The sequence below is a fragment of the Sceloporus occidentalis genome, unplaced genomic scaffold, assembly GCF_023333645.1.
Source record: "Sceloporus occidentalis isolate IW3139 unplaced genomic scaffold, rSceOcc1.0.p SCAF_4, whole genome shotgun sequence".
Taxonomy (NCBI): domain Eukaryota; kingdom Metazoa; phylum Chordata; class Lepidosauria; order Squamata; family Phrynosomatidae; genus Sceloporus; species Sceloporus occidentalis.
The window spans coordinates 143171388-143188622 of NW_028316984.1; the positions used below are offsets into that span (position 1 = coordinate 143171388).

The window sequence follows — 17235 nt, forward strand, 5'->3', positions numbered from 1 at the left end:
GCCAGGCTTGTCTCCACTACCAGGAAGACATTTTCCATCGCCGCCCCGGCCCTTTGGAACACGCTGCCCATAGAGCTCCGCTCGGCCACCTCCCTGGCCCAATTTAAAAGGGATCTGAAGACCTTCCTTTTTGGTAATGCATTCCCCGATTAAGATGTCCTATGGACCTCCTTCCTCTTCACTGGCAAGGGGACTGGCTAACTCGGGGCTTTTCTGTTTTTATTGTAATGTTTTTGATGTTTTAATGTAATGTTTTTAAAATGCTGTAAACCGCCCTGATCTGAGGAAGGGCGGTATATAAATAAAAATTTTATTATTTATTATTATTTACATACTGCTGAAACTGATTTCCTAATCCCTACATGAGCTCTCCATTTTTTTTATAGGATAGTAATAACTTTAATAAGCAATGAAGCAATTATAAAAGAAGAAATGTAACACACTCTGAACTTACTGATCGTCTTTGTCTTAAAATTGCAGCCTCAGCTGGGTGGTTGAACCTAAATTTGTGCGCTTTGCCCAGAATAATAACAGCTCCTAAAAATAAGAACGAGAAAAGGTAAATGAGAACAAAACTGCATTTAGTATTGCCTTTTTTATCCAACATGTAAAAGTATCAATCTTTGCATAAGTGAACACAATATTCAAAATTTCAACACTTTCTCTAAACCCAAATTGCCAACTATATACACAGCAAAAATATAAGACAGTGTAGTTATGAAGACAGCATTCACTGTGGGTCATTTGGGCTTAGTTTTCAATTACATTAAATTACAAATATATAGCATTACAAAGATGTTAAATTACCATTAAGGTTACAAAGTACTGTACTGTAAAAGATCTGCAAAGATTGTAAAAAAAATTACTCTTTTTTGAGTCAAAAAAGATTTTGATTCAAAATTAAGTCCCATTGAAATTAAAAGGACTTATTTCAGGGTAAACATAGTTAATATCAAACTGGTGTTAAGAACAACAATATTACTAAATGTGGCTACTAGTCCCAAATTTTACCATATAATAATTAATAATAATTTGTTTTATTTATATACTGCTATTCCAAAGATCATAGCGGTGAACAGTAAGCTAATTAGCAAGTAACCTAATTAGCCCCCAACAGTCTGGGTACTCATTTTAGCGACCTCGGAAGGATGCAAGCCTGAGTCGAGCTTGGGCCCTTTTGCTGGTCTTGAACTCGCAACCTTGTGGTTTCGAGTGAATGGCTGCAGTACAGGCATTTAACCACTGCGCCACCAGGGCTCCTCATATATCAGAGTATGGCTGATGACAACAGTTCTGTGAAAGTAATAATATACAATTTACCTTGTGACAGGCGGACAGAATCTGCGACTTCATGACCATTCACAATGCAATGTGCTCCATGAAGAGGCTGCAGAGTAACAATCCCATGCTGGTTGTCTACAATGCAATGGTCCTTTTTGATCCACTGACCCTGTAAAACTGACAAGATATATGGATTAGTTTTGTACTTAATTGTTGAGATTTATTTAAAACTCCATTTCCCCTTTTGTCTTGGAAAAACTTTAGGACAACCATTCATAAATGATGCTGCTACTGTTGTTGTTGCGTGCCTTCAAGTCATTTCAGACTTATAGAGACCGTAAGGTGAACCTATCATGGGGGTTTCTTGGCATGTTTCTTCAGAGAGGGTTTGCCATTGCCATTCTCTGAGGCTGAGAGTGTATGACCTGCCCAGGGTCACCCAAGTGGGTTTACATGGCTGAGCTGGGATTTGAACCCTGGTCTCCAGAGTCATAGTCCAATGCTCAAACCGCTATTCCACACTGGCTACCGACAATAATTTTTTCATCAGTTATTATTATTAATTAATACACTGTTTAAAATAACCTATGCAATTCATTATGGAATGAATTGCAGAACTTTAAAATAGCAAGGCCCTACAAGGTAGCTTCCACAGGACCACAGGAACATAGAATCATAGAATCGTAGAGTTGGAAGAGACCGCAAGGGCCATCTAGTCCAACCCCCTGCCATGCAGGAAATCACAATCAAAGCATCCCTGACAGATGGCCATCCAGCCTCTGTTTAAAGACCTCTAAGGAAGGAGATTCCACTACTCTCCGAGGGAATGTGTTCCACTGTCGAACAGCCCTTACTGTCAGGAGGTTCCTCCTAATGTTGAGGTAGAATCTCTTTTTCTGGAGCTTGCATCCATTGTTCTGCGTCCTGTTCTCTAGAGCAGCAGAAAACAAGCTTGCTCCCTCCTCAACATGGCATTCCTATAAGTATTTAAACAGGACTATCATATCACCTCTTAACCTTTTCTCCAGGCTAAACATCCCCAGCTCTCTGAGTCTCTCCTCCTCATAGGGTATGGTTTCCAGACCCTTCACCATTTTAACTGCCCTCCTTTGGACACATTCCAGTTTTTCCACATCTTTTTTGAATTGTGGTGCCAAGAACTGGACACATTATTCCAGGTGGGGCCTGACCAAAGTACAATACACTATTATAAAGCACTATTACTTCCCTTGATCTAGACACTATACTTTTTAACTGCCGCATCGCATTGTTGCTCATGTTCAACTTGTGGTGTACTTGGACATATTAATCAAATCCGTGAATAATCAAATCCGCAAATATCAAAGCTGCAAATATGGAGGGAGGAGTGTACATTAAAGCCATTAGTAAACTTTTGTTCTGAACTACAAGCTAGCTGGTGTTGTTGTTTTTGGAGTCAAGTCTCGATTCTTAGGGAAGCATAGTTAGACAAGAGAACATTTCTGCCACTCTACTAATTTAAAGCTAGACCCTAATAGGCTTGGCTTTGATATTTTTGATATTTAAATATTTTTGTTTCCTTCAGAAAAGATAGAGCCTTAGGAAACCTAAATTACCTTACAAGTTCAAATCAGTATTAGCTCACAAAGGAGTCCTGGTGGCACCACGGTTAAAATGCCAGTACAGTGGGCCCTCAGTATCTGTGGGGGATCTGTCAAAATTCTTGGATGCTCAAGTCCCATTGTCCTCAATGGTAGTGTGGCCATGCAGCCACACCACCACTGGGGTCAATGGGACTTCATCTAATGCATCCTCTCTCCCTCCTTCCCTCCCTCCTTGCTTTCAACTGAGGTAGCAGCCAGCTGGCGGCAAGGGACCACCACCACCACCGCTGCCATCACTTCTTCTTCCTCCTCGTCCTCCTGCCTCCTTCATCCTCTTCCTCCCGCTGCTTCCTCCTCTTCCTCCATGGCTTCTTCTTTTTCCTCTTCTTCTTGCCTCCTCTTGCCTCTTCCTCCTCTGCAGCTTTCTCCCGCCTCTTCCTTCCTCCTCCTGCCTCCTTTGCCTTCTTCCTCCCTCTCCATCCTCTTCCTCCGCCTCTCGCCTCTCCCTTCCTCCTCCTCCTCTGCAACTCAGGGTTGACGTCCATGGATGCTTAAATCTGTGGATGGCAAGTCCATGGATACAGAGGGCCCACTGTACTGCAGCCAAAATGTTGTGAGTTCAATCCTGCAGTGCTCCCAGTTGACTCATCCTTCCATTCTTTCGTAGGCTGGTAAAATGGGTACCCAACTGGTTAGGGGCAATTGTCTAACACATTGTAAACTACTTAGAGAGTGTTTAGCACTATAAAGCGGTATAGAAATGTAAGTGCTATACTGCTATTGCTATATATTAATCAATGGGCAATAACAGATGTGCACTGCCATTGGCTGATATGGAGTGGGACAATCTGAATAAGTTCCAATCTGAGGATGGTGGGCTTACTGCACAGCAATTGCAGTACAAATGGTGTAACCTGAAATTTGCTTTAATAAACACAGAACCAGAAACAATACACATCCTTACTCACCCCAAAACCAGAACCAGCCAATGGTGCATTGGTGGGGGGAGGCTTCCTGGATTCTGTGCTGCCCCTACCTTCACAAGCCAGCACTGCCTTCATTACTCAGCTGACTTGGTCACATTTTCCCTGCTTCAACTCATCACAGTCACAACCAAGAACTACTCAGCTGTGCATGTACTTGTAATCTTTGAAACACCTCCCTCTAGTAAGCAAGGAGAAAGTGGGTGATGCGCTTCAGCAATTTTTCATGCACTCAAGGTACAGAACAAGTACATGGGCATGGGCATCAAGTGAGCTGATAAGATTTCATTTTTCCAGCACATATAGAAGCAAACTTCTCATTTGCACAGGAACATGTGCTCCTCCTTTCCAGAACAGAAACGCCTCCCAGTGCCACCAGCTCAAGAAATTTGGCCTGCCCAGTGCCAGGTTTTATGTGCCTGCCCCCCACTTTTTTTAAAAAAACAGTGTAGGGACTTATCTCTGTTCGTTCCATGTCATTTCTGCCTTTTTGTGTGTGGAAAAACTGTGGTTTTTTTTTACATGAACAGGTTTTTACACACACAAACACACTGCTTCCAGAAACAAACACAGGTATTTTTTCCTGCAAAAGTGGTGTTTTTTGGACAAAATTGCACAGTTAAAAAAACAAACCTTTCCTGTAACATTCTGGAATGTGTGCAATATTCTGCCCTCTGTGTAATTCTTCCTGATTGTGTTTTTTCAGTGTCAAGAAACCCAGGGAATTAATAATGCCATACATTCTTTCTAGTGGTAGTACATACACAATCTCAGTTAGCCTGGGCAGCCCGTTAGCTTGGGAAAAGAGGCTGCTCTAATCCTCAGTATTGTTCTTCTGCAACATCTTGGGGTTTTTCTTGTAACTTACCAATATCCTGGTCCTGCTTTGAATCACTTCTTCCAATTTTGGTTGTACCTTCCTAGAAAATTTAAAACAACTGCAGTAAGTAAAATAATTAAAAAAAAACATTGGTAAATGTACATGTTTTCTCAGACACAAGTGTACAAATTATATTTAGTTGTTTTTCATGGTGGTCCAGCATGGTGGAGGGCTGGGAAATTATCTTACTACCATTCTCAGTTTCATTTCAGTGCAATGGAATAACCTGTCATCTGTTATTTAACCAAGTTAAAAAATCTTAGTTGAATAATTTCTTGTGGAATAATTGATTCTAGTCAGTAAGTGTCTAAAACCTACGAACACTATAAAAATACTGACATTTCCCAGGGCAAACACTTTTGATAAATCTGATAAGAAAAAAAAATGCAGGAAACTTATAAACAGTTTTTTATTCCTTTCTAAGAAGGAAGAAAACATTCCAGTGTTATAATTAGAATACTTCACATTGGAAATTGATATATGAATAAATATGTAACTATAAAATGGAAGGTAGTATTAAACAATATACAAGTCTATAAGAAAACTATAAGAAAACTACAGCTAGCTAATGCATGTGAAAAACTTTGAACACTCGAAAGTGCTATCTATGCTTATGTATTTGATCGGATAACACTTTCTGTATAATGAAATACATGATTCCAAATCTAAGTTCTGAGTTCAGAACTTAATTATTATTGCCCCAACATACACCTGCTTTTTTCATTTCAAAAAGAGAAGGCATCATTTGACATGTAAGGTCTTTTTAAGGTCAGTGTGCTAATTAGTATACACATACCCTAAATCAGCTTCTTTAAAAGGCATAATAAAACAATGTTTGACTTGTAGTCTGGCACATAGAGTATATTTCATCCTTAATGTAATCAATAGAACCTCCAAAGCAGTCTTAAATTACACACTGGATTGCAGCTTTCATTTTCATTTTTACTGAAAGTTTATGAAGTATCAATATTTGATTTCCAAATGCAATGGAAGAAATTATTCTCGGCTACAGTAATTTACAGGCTAAAAATAATTCAGAAAAGAAATCTATATCCTTGGAATAACAGGAGTGAAGACAGGGCAGAATGAAATAATAGGGTTATTAAGGTAGCAATTATGAGTGAGTTACAGCAAAGGTAAGGCAGACTCTATATTAAAGACAAGTCAGAGCCTCATGCAACAGATATTGAAATGGTTCACAGTAGCAGGAGCTACCCTCCTGCACCAGCCTCTTCCTTCTGAGCCCCTACTGGGGCTGTGTGCATGCTACACAGCCTGCCCTATGCTTTCTCAAATGGCTTACTGCCTTCAAGCATGGCAGAACTTCCATCATAATTGTTGAGATAAGATTCAAGTTCTATACACAATAGTATCCATCTGGTTGAACTGGTGTTGCTCCTATGTACTGTTAGGAAAGGATTAATTACGCAAACATACTTTTCAAGTGGGGAAGGGTGACAAAATTGATGTTTGAATTAGCTTCTGCCTACTTATATTTATTGGCAGGTTTCAGTGTTCCAACTGCATGTTCTCAGGAGGTATCATTTCCCCTTTATGAGAAACTAGGTGGTCCTGTGCCAATATCAACACACCCTGAATACTATTTCCTTTACCATTCATACAAGATGGTAAAGTAGCACTATGGCTAGGAATGTAGAAGAATACTGGCTTCACTTTATTTATAATTATTATTTTCTTTTCTTATATCCTGCCTTTCTCCCAACATAGGGACTCAAAGCAGCACTTCACCCACAAACAGGGGCAACACCATTCCCAATACAGAGAGAGAAAGAGGACCATGCACAGATACACTTCTGCTGCTTATCATGGAACACTGTCACCTCCAGGGCAGGCATAAGACTATGAATGGTCAATAGTCATTAGGCTTTTATTTGAAGTACAACCCAATGGAGAAAAATAAAACAGAATCAGATAATGTGTAATAATGTATACCTTTCAGACAGAACATCTAATTATCTCTCCCCTCGCTAAAAGACTGTGTATAATGTAAAGCAAACACTATAATTTTACTTTTACATCATTGCTACCAGGTGCTCCATGTGGTAAAATACAGGTAAGAAAAACACAGGGCTCAAATACACCTCTATTCAAAGTGTCCTGAAGCTAGCTTCCTTTCTTTTACCATTCATACAAGGTGGCAAGGCACTATTGTGACTATGAAAAGGAGAAACTTTTTTTTACCTTCTTGCTCCTCAGATGAAGGTAACAGAGAGACCTGAATCTAAAAATGGCAAAGCATAAAGAAAAGGAAAAGCAGCATCTAGAAGCAAAGAAAGAGGGGACACAGTTGTTAGTACAGTGTAAATGAAACAGACAAGAGGGCTTAGTAAGTCCTGTGTGTAAGCATGATATCAAGGCTTCCCTTGATTTCCCTTGTAAAGCTATCATCAGTATCTATCAGATAATATGGAATTGAGGAATGAGCAAAAGTAACCATTCTGCTAAGCCAGTCATTCTTTCTACTGTGTCAGAGTGATTACCTTGCAACCACAGATATCTTGTAGTCTTTGCAACCTAAAAATAGAATAAGCATTTTGGAAAGGCACTGTTTTTTCCTTTTAAATGGGACACTTATGGAAATATATTTTATCTGGGCAAATATAATACCTTATCAGTCCCAAACAATGGAAATATATTCAGTCATGAGATACTATATAGCCACAACATTAGGATAAATCAAGACCAATAATCAGAAGAAAGTACCAACACTCTTAGATTTGTGTTGTTTAAAAAGCAAAAGGACAGAATGGAAGATTTGCATGTCTTATCTGAAACTGCAGATTGTGTCATGCCAGTTTAAATGAGATTATATCCATAAATTAGTTTTAAACAATGAAAATTAGTTTAGAAAAAAGGAAGAGAATATGATGTGTTAATATATATACTGCACATCACTGCTAAATGTGAAAGCCATTAAAAAAGAAAGCTACCAGCTTCCCAGTTTCAGCAGAAAACTTCACACATATTGTAAAATCTAAGCTCTTGCTAAATTTTGCTACTAGCATGCTGAGAAAAATGAATTTCTATTGTAGATGTATAAATCACAGGCAGGGAGAATAACCCTGCATTCAGAATTCTAGAATTTTATATATATGTGTGTGTGTATGTGTGTGTGGACAGGTTGCATACCTGTAACGGTATTTCTTCGAGTGGTCATCTGAAAATACATACAAATGGGCTGTACTGTGCCTGTGCAGCTTATTTGGAAACTTCTGGAATCACTGGGCAAAGTTTACTTTGAACTTTTTGCAACTTTTTAGTGGTAGCTCCACCCATCCCATATAAGACTCCCACCTTCCCGCTCTTTCTCCAGTTCCGAAATTTTACACTGCGCAAGTGACAGAGGATCAAACACTGAAGATTTGTATGTATTCACAAATGACCACTCAAAGAAATATGTATGCAACCTGTCCTTCTTTGTGGTCTTTGCGAATCATACAAATGGGTTAGACTGATAAGCTTAGGTCAGTGGCAGAAGGAGTGTCATGACACCAAGATTAGGTTCAAATAAAGCTGTGTTTATTGAAAACAACACAATAAAGTTTTTGAACAAAAAACTGTGTTTGAAGCATTTAGTACCTCAATAAATAGCACTTCTTAAATAAGCCATCAACAAAAGGCATTCAAATCATAAGGCACATGTGTAAACCAAGTCAGTTTTGACAATTGAAGAAAATGAACATTGTCAACACTTTGTAAACAAAGCACAAAGGCATTGGTCAAAGTGTCACTGTAAATCCATGTAAAGTGAAGTTTCAAGGCACAATAACTTGGAACACAATAAAGTCAAGAATCAAAGAGAATGCAGTGCAAACAAATCAATGTAAACCTGAAACCAACACTGCTCTCCTAAAAGCTGTGTCTTGTTTGGCCCTGGTGTCCAGCCTATAGTGCTTGATGGAAATCAAAGGCTGGGACCAAACTGCAGCTTTGCAGATATCCTCCAAAGGCACCCCAGTCAAGAAAGCGGAGGATGTCGCTACTGCCCTAGTTGCGTGAGCATGAACCCAGGCAGGGAGAGGTCTATCCGACAGTTCATAGCAGAGGTGGATGGTACCAGCCACCCAATCCGAAAACCTCTGCATAGTCACAGGTAGTCCCTTCTTAGGTTCTGAGTAGCACTGGAACAGTCTCTTGGACCGGCTTGAACCCATATTCCTGTCCAGGTAGAAAGCCAAGACTGAACGTCCAAAGTATGTAAGCGGCATTTGGTACCGGTGGTCGGGTTCGAAACCAGGGTCGGCAACACAATGTCCTGACACATATGAAAAGAAGACACCACCTTTGACAAAAAGGTAATGTCAGTCCAGAGGACAACCTTGTCCTTATGAAACCCAAGGAAAGGCTGGTCCCTCCACAAAGCACAGAGCTCGCCCGCACAGCGGGCAGAGGTGATAGCCACCAGGAAAGCTGTTTTCGAAGTCAACAGCCTTAAATCAGCAGTGTCCATGGGTTCAAAAGGCTTGGATTGCAAACAAGACAGCACAGTGTCCAAGCTCCAGGCTGGTGTCGGTACCGAGACTGGAGGATATAGGTTATTGCAACCCTTCAGGAAACTCTTCACAAGAGGATCTTTGAAAAAGGAAGGTCTGCCCTCAAACTGCTAATGAGAACAGATGGCAGAGAGGTAGCATTTGATGGAGTTAAGGTATAACTCCGAATCCAACAAGGACATCAGTAACTCCAGTACCGTCGATGTCGACACCCGTGATGGGGTGAGGTCCCTTGCAGAAAGGAAATCAGCAAACTTCTTCCATTTAGAAGTGTAGGATTTCCTTGTAGCCAGCCAGGATCACTGTCTGTACCAAGGGAGGGAGCAACTCTAGGGACGGAGCCTCCAGGCCATCAGCAGCAGGTTGTTCATGTCCAGATGTCAAACCCAGCTGTCTTGAAGAGAAGGTCGGGACAGAACTCGAGTCAGAAAAGCTCTCCCTGGGACAGGTGGAGGAGGGATGGAAACCAAGCTTGTCTCAGCCACCAAGGATGATCAGGACAGAATCCGAGAGATCCTCTATCATCTTGGACACCACCCTGGTGATCAGTGGGAACGGAGGGAATGCATAGAGCATCTCTCCCGACCAGGTGAAGAGGAATGCGTCTCTGAGGGAATTGTTTGTCCGTGACCGGGTACAGAACTGGACGCAATGGCTGTTCGAGGCTGTTGCAAAGAGGTCGATCTGTGGTGTTCCCCATCGATTGAAGAGGTTGGTCACTGTCTCGGGATGGAGCATCCATTTGTGACAAGTCGTGGGAGATCTGCTGAGTTGGTTGGCTAGGTCGTTCTCCTCCCCTGGAAAATGGACTGCTTGGAGGAAGATTCCCCTTGAGATGCACCATTCCCAAATGTGGAGTGTGATCTTGAGCAAGGTCTGGGATCTGGTGCCTTCTTGTTTGTTGAGGTAGTACATCACCGTGGTGTTGTCTATCAACAGAAGTACTACCTTGTCCACCAAACTTGTCTTGAAAGCCTTCAGGGCTTTTTCGACAGCGAGCATCTTGAGAGCGTTGATGTGGAGAGGTTCCTTGTCCTGAGACTACTTGTCCTTGATCATGAGGTCTAGGGTGTGAGCTCCCCATCCTTCTATGGAGGCGTCCATGGTCAGCGTGGTCTGAAGCTTAGGAGACGAAAAGGGCATGCCGATGCAGACGTTCCAGTAGTCGAGCCATCAGTGGAGCGAGTGAGTGACTGGCCTCGTTACCATAAGCCATTTGGACAGAGAGTCTGCCATCAGATTGAAGACTGACAGGAACCACGACTGGAGAGGTCGAAATCCAAGTCTTGCCCACAAGGTTATCAGGGTTGTGGAGGCCATGTGTCCCAGAGCCACCTGGACATCTGTGGCCATTATCCTCCTGTGAGCAAGGCAGGTCTGGACTGCAGTGCAGAGGGCTTGAAACTGATCTGGAGACAGATAGGTGATATACTCTTCGGAGTCAAGAATGGTACCAATGAACCTGATTTGTCTGGTTGGGGTGAGATGTGACTTCTTCAAGTTCACCACGAGCCCGAGAGATGAGAGGAGCGACAGAGCAAAGTTGAGATCTGTCTGTAGTTCGTCCTTGGAGGAGGCGGTGAAGAGCCAGTCATCTAGGTAAGGGAAGATTCTGGTCTCTCTCTTGTGGAGGTAGGCTATGACCGGCGCCATGCATTTGGTGAAGACTCTCAGAGCCGTGGAGAAACTGAAGGGAAGGACATTGTATTGAAACATGTTGGTACCAATGGCGAAGGTCAGGAACCTCCAGTGACTTTCTCAAGTCGATTGTGGCAAACCACAGGCCCTGGTACAATAAGGGCAAAATAGAGGTAAGAGTTACCATACGGAAGTGACGGTTAATCAAATAAACACTGAACATTTGGAGGTCCAGGATTGGCCTGAGACCGCCGTCAGTCTTGGGCACCGTGAAATATCTCAAAAAGAAACATCTGGGAGATTGTGAAGGGTCTGCTGGTGAAATTGCACCCTTTGCCAAAAGAGTGCGTACTTTGTCGAGAAAGGTGTCTGAGGGGGAAGTGGAAATGATAGCTCTGGTAGGTGGGAGCTCTTCAAACTCGAGGGCATAGCCCCTACAGAAGATGTCAAGGACCCAGGAGTCGGAAGTCAGGTTGGCCCAGGTGTTGAAGAAGGGCCTCAAAATATCTAAGAAGGAGGTGGGACCGACGGAGCACGCAGCGACCCTTCAGGACCTCTTTTTAGCCTGTTTGGTATGTTGCTTTCGGTAGTTTTTTCAGTACCAAGATGGAGCCTGGCAGCGGCCGGAACAACCAAATGACTGAGAGCAATAAGGCTGCCTCTGGTGCTCCTCTTGTTGGTATTGGCGGTCATGCTGGAAAGGACGCTGGCCCTGTCCATACCACTGGTGCTGGCCTCCAAAGCATCATCGAGAAGAGGATTGAGATTCCAAGGACACACCGTGTTTTCTGGCTGCTGTCTTCATGCAATATTTGAAGTTTAAGCGGTCATCAATTTCCCTGTTGAAAAGACCAGCATCGCCAAAGGGCATATTCTCGATCGTGGCCTTTGCGTTGGCATTAAGGTCAGAAGCACGAAGCCAGGAGTGCCTCCTCAGAGCAATGGAGGCAGCAATGGATTTGGCTGAACAGTTGGCAGAGTGCCGGGCCGAGGTGATCAGCCACCCGCCAATGGAGGGGGCTTCATCTCTGAGTTCGTTGGCCAACGGGCGTCTCTCCTCCGGCAAGTCTGCGATAATGGAGGGAAAGCGTTCCATGTATTTATGCCCCCATACATGCATTGTTTTCCAGCTTGATTCTGAGGAGAGAAGAAGCATAGCTCTTCTTAGCTAACCTGTCTATCTTCTTGGCTTCTTGGTCAGCAGGGGAGGTTGATGTTTTGGGGGTGAAGGCATGCTGTGAACCTTCCATAATAGCCGAGTTTTGTTTGGTGTGGGAAAGCAACCAAGAAAATTAGGAAGGTGTGACCCTGTATAGGTTTTCAATCTTCTTGGAGATCTGTGCTATGGAAAATGGAGTCTCCCAGGAGCACTTAGCTATATGCTCCAGAGATGAAAGGAACGGGATGGAAAGTGGGGTAGGGACCGTCCCATGAATGCGCCTCTCTATCAGGTCTGTAGCATCATCATCCAGGTGAGTGACTTCGAATTCCAAGGCTCTCTCCATACAGATTACATGAGCGGCGAAGGAGTGGCCATCGTCCGTTGGAGAAGAGGCACCAGGACGGGAGATCTCCTGGGGGAGTTGGCCACCTCAATCTCAGAATCTTCAGCCCTGGCATGGGACGAATGAGAGGCGGCATGGACCAAATCGTCATCGTCAGTGTCCTGATGAAGGAGGATGGCAGGTGAGGGTGATCAATCTCTTGCATGGGTGGCCTGAACCTGAGTCACCGACATGGGTGCTGATTTGGGTCTTGGTGCCGTTGCCAGTGTCATTGTTGGGACCGACGAAGCCAGTGGTGCCGAAACTGAGGCTGGAAGAGAGGGGTTTGGCGGCCAAGGCGACGACGAACTATCTCATGATCTACTGGCATGTAGCAAGTGTCGGTTTCGCTGTTGTAAATGTATTCAGTTTGGCGTTGGATTGGCCGGCTCGGAACTGGAGTCGGAGAGTGACGAAGCCGAGACAGAGAGTGCAGGTGCAGAGTCAGGACCGGCAATTCATCATCAGAATGGACGTCTGGTTCCAAAAGGACCTGGATGTCAAGATCCTTGATCGATTTAGCAGTCGCCTGGAGAGGTGATAACACTTCACAATATTGGTGTTCTCTCGAACCCAATGGTTTGGAGTGCACCTTTTTGGAGTGCGAATGCTGAAGTGAAGGGTCCAAAAGCCTGAGCAATTCTGTTTCTGCATGGCAATTATTATTAAGAATAACATTCCACTTTTTTGTTTACCAGGCACATTAGCGGAAATAGAATACACAATTTAATGGATTACAGTAGATTTCAGATTCTCTGCACTTTTTTCAATTCTGCAATTAATTAACTCTGTGCCATTAATTTCTCTCACTTCACTATTGTAAAACCTTATATTATTGCAAATTATGTAAACCCCTCTTCTTTCTATTAAGCAAAGTAGGACATTTAAATTTTTATCTTCACTCAACAGAACTACAGCTGTTAACATTTTGAAATAACAACCAAATACATGTTTCCCCATCTCACCCTGAGATGATAAAGCACCACTCCAGTACTAAGGATATCATCATCCATGGCCATTAAATGAGGTAAACTTGAGTCTATCACCACGCCAGCCTTTTTCTTGTTGATATCCACATTATATTCTTCCATGATAGCTTTCTTGTTTATCCACTTATCTGTCCAGTCTTTGGTCAGCTTTTCAATCTTTGGGAATGGTAAATAGAAAAAGTAATGCTTATTACAATAAAATAATATGATATCCTTTTAAAAATGGCAAGCAAATATTAAATTATAAAGGAACAAAATACAATAAGGCTATACTATTTATCAGTATGCTTATGGTTAAGGCTGTGACCTAGAAGCAAACAACTTAGCTCCTTAGCAATCATATGGGCAGAAAATTGATAGGTGAGCAGATATTCAAGTAGGCTTGTCGATCCTGAAAAGCAAATTAGTGAGACTAAAGAGCCAAGCTGGAGTCAGAAAGCTGACAGAGCCAGACTAGGATTCTGTTAATTCCTTGTGTCACCTAATTCCTACCAGACTAGAAGATGAAGCCATGTCTGATAGTGCTATTGCAATGTAGCTGAGTTCATGCAAGTAATTTACTTTACTTGCAAATGGCAGCAAGGTGCAAGACGTAAGGTGTTTAATCCACATTTCCCGAGTTCCTGGTTTGAGCCTCCAATACTGTTTATTTCATGCAACTGCATTCCAGGGGCACTTCACAGAAGGAACTTTTGAAGGATGCATGCAAATGTGCCCTGAGAGAAAGCAAAAGTTTATCCAATGCATGCCATAATCTCCACAATACAGGGGTTAGGAAAACTGTGAAGCTCACCTTAATTTCATTCTGAAGAACTAATTCTGTTAGATTTCCTTCTTTATCATCACTCCATGAAGGACTAGCATTCCTCTGTGGAAAAAGTTTTTGTAGTGATCACTGTAATGCTTTCTTATTCAGAATAACAATGAATCACTTGATTTTCAGAAGGTGAACCTCAGAGAAGATAGCTATTAATGCTAGAATTATGCTACATATGGCCATCCATTTGTACTAGAAAATACTTGTAATCACAGTAGGTAAAGGTTTAGGGAAGGTAAGTGTAATAATGGGCTCTGTCATTGTCTTGGCCAATACAGTTTAGGGTTATGAGCTCAATTCCAAGTAAACAAAGGATTAATTGAAAGACAAAGCCATGTTAGTATGGAGTATCAATACGCAAAGGGGTCTTGTAGTTGAGACTAACTGTGCAAAATAAATTGTAGCATAAGCTTCCGTAGACTTGAGCTCTTTCTTCAAATTTATCCTCAGAAAGATTAATGACACAGGGCTGAAACAGACGGCCCTAAAGGGGTGGCTTGGAATGCCCCTTTGATCACCAGATCGGGGCCGTGGCAACTACACACCATGGCCCCAATTCAGCGTTTTTCTGGCTCAAAAAGAAGTGGCAAAATGCCACTCTTTTTTGCGTTGGGAAACAGGTGCCCTTTCCGCTGCTGATACAGCTTTTAGACGCTCCTGTGGAGTGTGACATCTAAATGCTGCACTGCTGAAGAGCCAAAAAGCTGTCACCATGTAAATGGCCAGGCGGTTGACTTCCTGCTGGATTGGGGGCGTGCGTCATGCGTATGTCACATCCCCAGCCCCCAGGAAGCCAGCTTTTTTTGCTGGTTTGTTCCGACCTATAGATTACTTTTATTAGGGTCAGCATTTCCTAAGATCAGCAGAGATGTGAACACTTCCAGACACTTTGATGATGAGACGTTATAAAATATAGTACCACAAGCCACAAGGTAAACTTTTGGGACTTAGAATAAATTAACTGCTTAGAATAAATGCTTTCCTAAAAAGATCTCCTCTCTTCCACTCTCTCTCTCTCTCTCCATGCCTTTGCTTGGCCATGTTTGCATATGCATGTTTATGGTTCCCATCATCTGCGGCAGAGGAGTGGAATATTGCTGCAGAATCAGAGATGGGAAAAGAGGAAGTTAAATGTCTCAGTGGCTTCTCACTAAGTCACTGACTGAATCATGGGATTCCAACATTAATTGATGGTGGCAGATGAGGAGCAGGACACAGAGAAAAATTCTAATAGAGAGGAAAAGTCTAGAACTTATAATTGTCCTTTTTGCCTGAGATACATGAATCAAAGGTTGTACTCTCCCCTCGCAAGGACATGACAGGTAGACTCAGCCATAGATTTTTCATGAAATTATCTAAAATTATCTGAGATGACTTAGCAGTATTCTGTCATGTTGACTACAAAATAATTCAAAAGCCTTGTCTCTGTAGGCTGCTAATTCCATCTAGGACACTGTTAACAGAAATATTGTTAATGCAATAAAAAAAATATGGACCATTCACCCAACTATCAACTGCATAAAGAGCCTTCCAAAAGTAAATTACTGATGCCAGCATACAGATTGGCGGGAAGGTTGCCTTTCAATCTTTGCCCATCACCATCTGGACTGAACATCCTGTCCAGATCAGATGCCTGCTACAGAACATATAAAAGTCATTCTTCCAATCCAAAGATTGGAATTCAGGGCCGGGACTGTAGAGGAACACAAGGGTTAGAATCTCATATTCTCCAAGTGAAGGCTTTGATCTAAATAGAGGTTCTCACACATGTGGTTTACTTTTAAAATTATTAAATGAATGACTAGCATTGCAACGTATTTGCTGCCAACAGATTGGTTTTTAAAACCAAGAGTATTTTTTTCTAGTCAATTTGTTTATAAAGAGGTACCTCAAAAGTGTCAAATAAACCTCATTATAATGGTTCAGTAAACCGTTATCCAAAATACTGGCATGGAGATGATGAAGTAAATACTCTTATTCACAGTTGTATCTAATTTCCAGTGGATTCTAAATTATGCAATCATTAACTATATTATAGCAAATATCAGAAAACCATTGCTAATGCTATCTCTTTTTGACAGCGATAATGAACACCCATGAACAAAACAGATTACTTTTAGGAGCAGCCAGAATGAATACCCCTGTAAACTGGAAAGATCCTGGGCAACCTGAATCAGAAAATGGTTTGCTAGAACTTGGAAATTTGCATTGATAGAGAAAATGAATATATTGAATAATTTCAAAGGTATTAAAACCAGAGATTCCTTTGTAATTTGATTCTGATTTATTATGTATATGAATATAATTACATTTTAATGCAACTCTTCTATAAATCAGATTTTGTTCTGGAGCAATTTGATCTAGTCTGTATGGGAAGAAAGAGTGGCTAAAAATTATTGTCACTTTAACTGCCCTGACTCACTGCTATGGTATCCTGGGATTTGTAGTTTTGTGAGATATTTAGCCTTTTCTGTCAGAAGGCTCTGGTGCCACAACAAACCACGAAACCCAGAATCTGATTGCATTGAGCCATGGCAATTAAAGCAGTACCAAACTGGATGATTTCTGCAGTGTAGATGCTGCCTTATTGGATAGAAACCCTAGTAAAATTGATAACATTGACAGTTATTACTAATACTATCCGTTTCACAGTTTATCATGTGTTAATGGACTGCAATTTCAGACCATCAATGATGTGGATTCTCTCTAAAAATCTAGGAATCGCAAGCCAAGCAATGCTGCTTTTTGAAATTCTGCTCCTGTGATTCTATCTATGGCAACTTCATTCACATGGTTTGTCAGTCTATTTGCTTCCAAAGCACATATCACTACTGAAAACTACAGTTGTTTTATTTTCCTAATGGGTCTGAATCTCATTTTGTAGGTCCTGATATTTCATCAGTTCCCCTTTTTGATTTTGCCTCCCTTGGGATTTCCACAGCTACAATCCAAGCTTTCTTTTTCTTTTTCTTTTATTTATTTTATGGTATTTATACTCCACCCTTC

At 41.8% G+C, this 17235-nt stretch overlaps 1 protein-coding gene across 3 annotated transcripts in view; it reads right to left on the bottom strand.

Moving 5' to 3' along the window:
• Positions 1 to 17235, bottom strand: part of STARD9 (StAR related lipid transfer domain containing 9) — a 138754-nt gene that overhangs the window by 37867 nt on the left and 83652 nt on the right. For 2 of the 3 annotated variants that reach the window (XM_089521870.1, XM_089521871.1), the window contains 5 exons: positions 14206 to 14280; positions 13389 to 13568; positions 4716 to 4767; positions 1321 to 1458; positions 455 to 537 (listed from right to left, as the gene is read on the bottom strand). In XM_089521870.1, coding sequence (XP_089377996.1) covers positions 455 to 537; positions 1321 to 1458; positions 4716 to 4767; positions 13389 to 13568; positions 14206 to 14280 — 528 coding nt within the window. Of the gene's footprint in view, positions 1 to 454; positions 538 to 1320; positions 1459 to 4715; positions 4768 to 6929; positions 7009 to 13388; positions 13569 to 14205; positions 14281 to 17235 lie in introns of those variants that run through there. The other variant, XM_089521873.1, reaches the window with a different exon arrangement.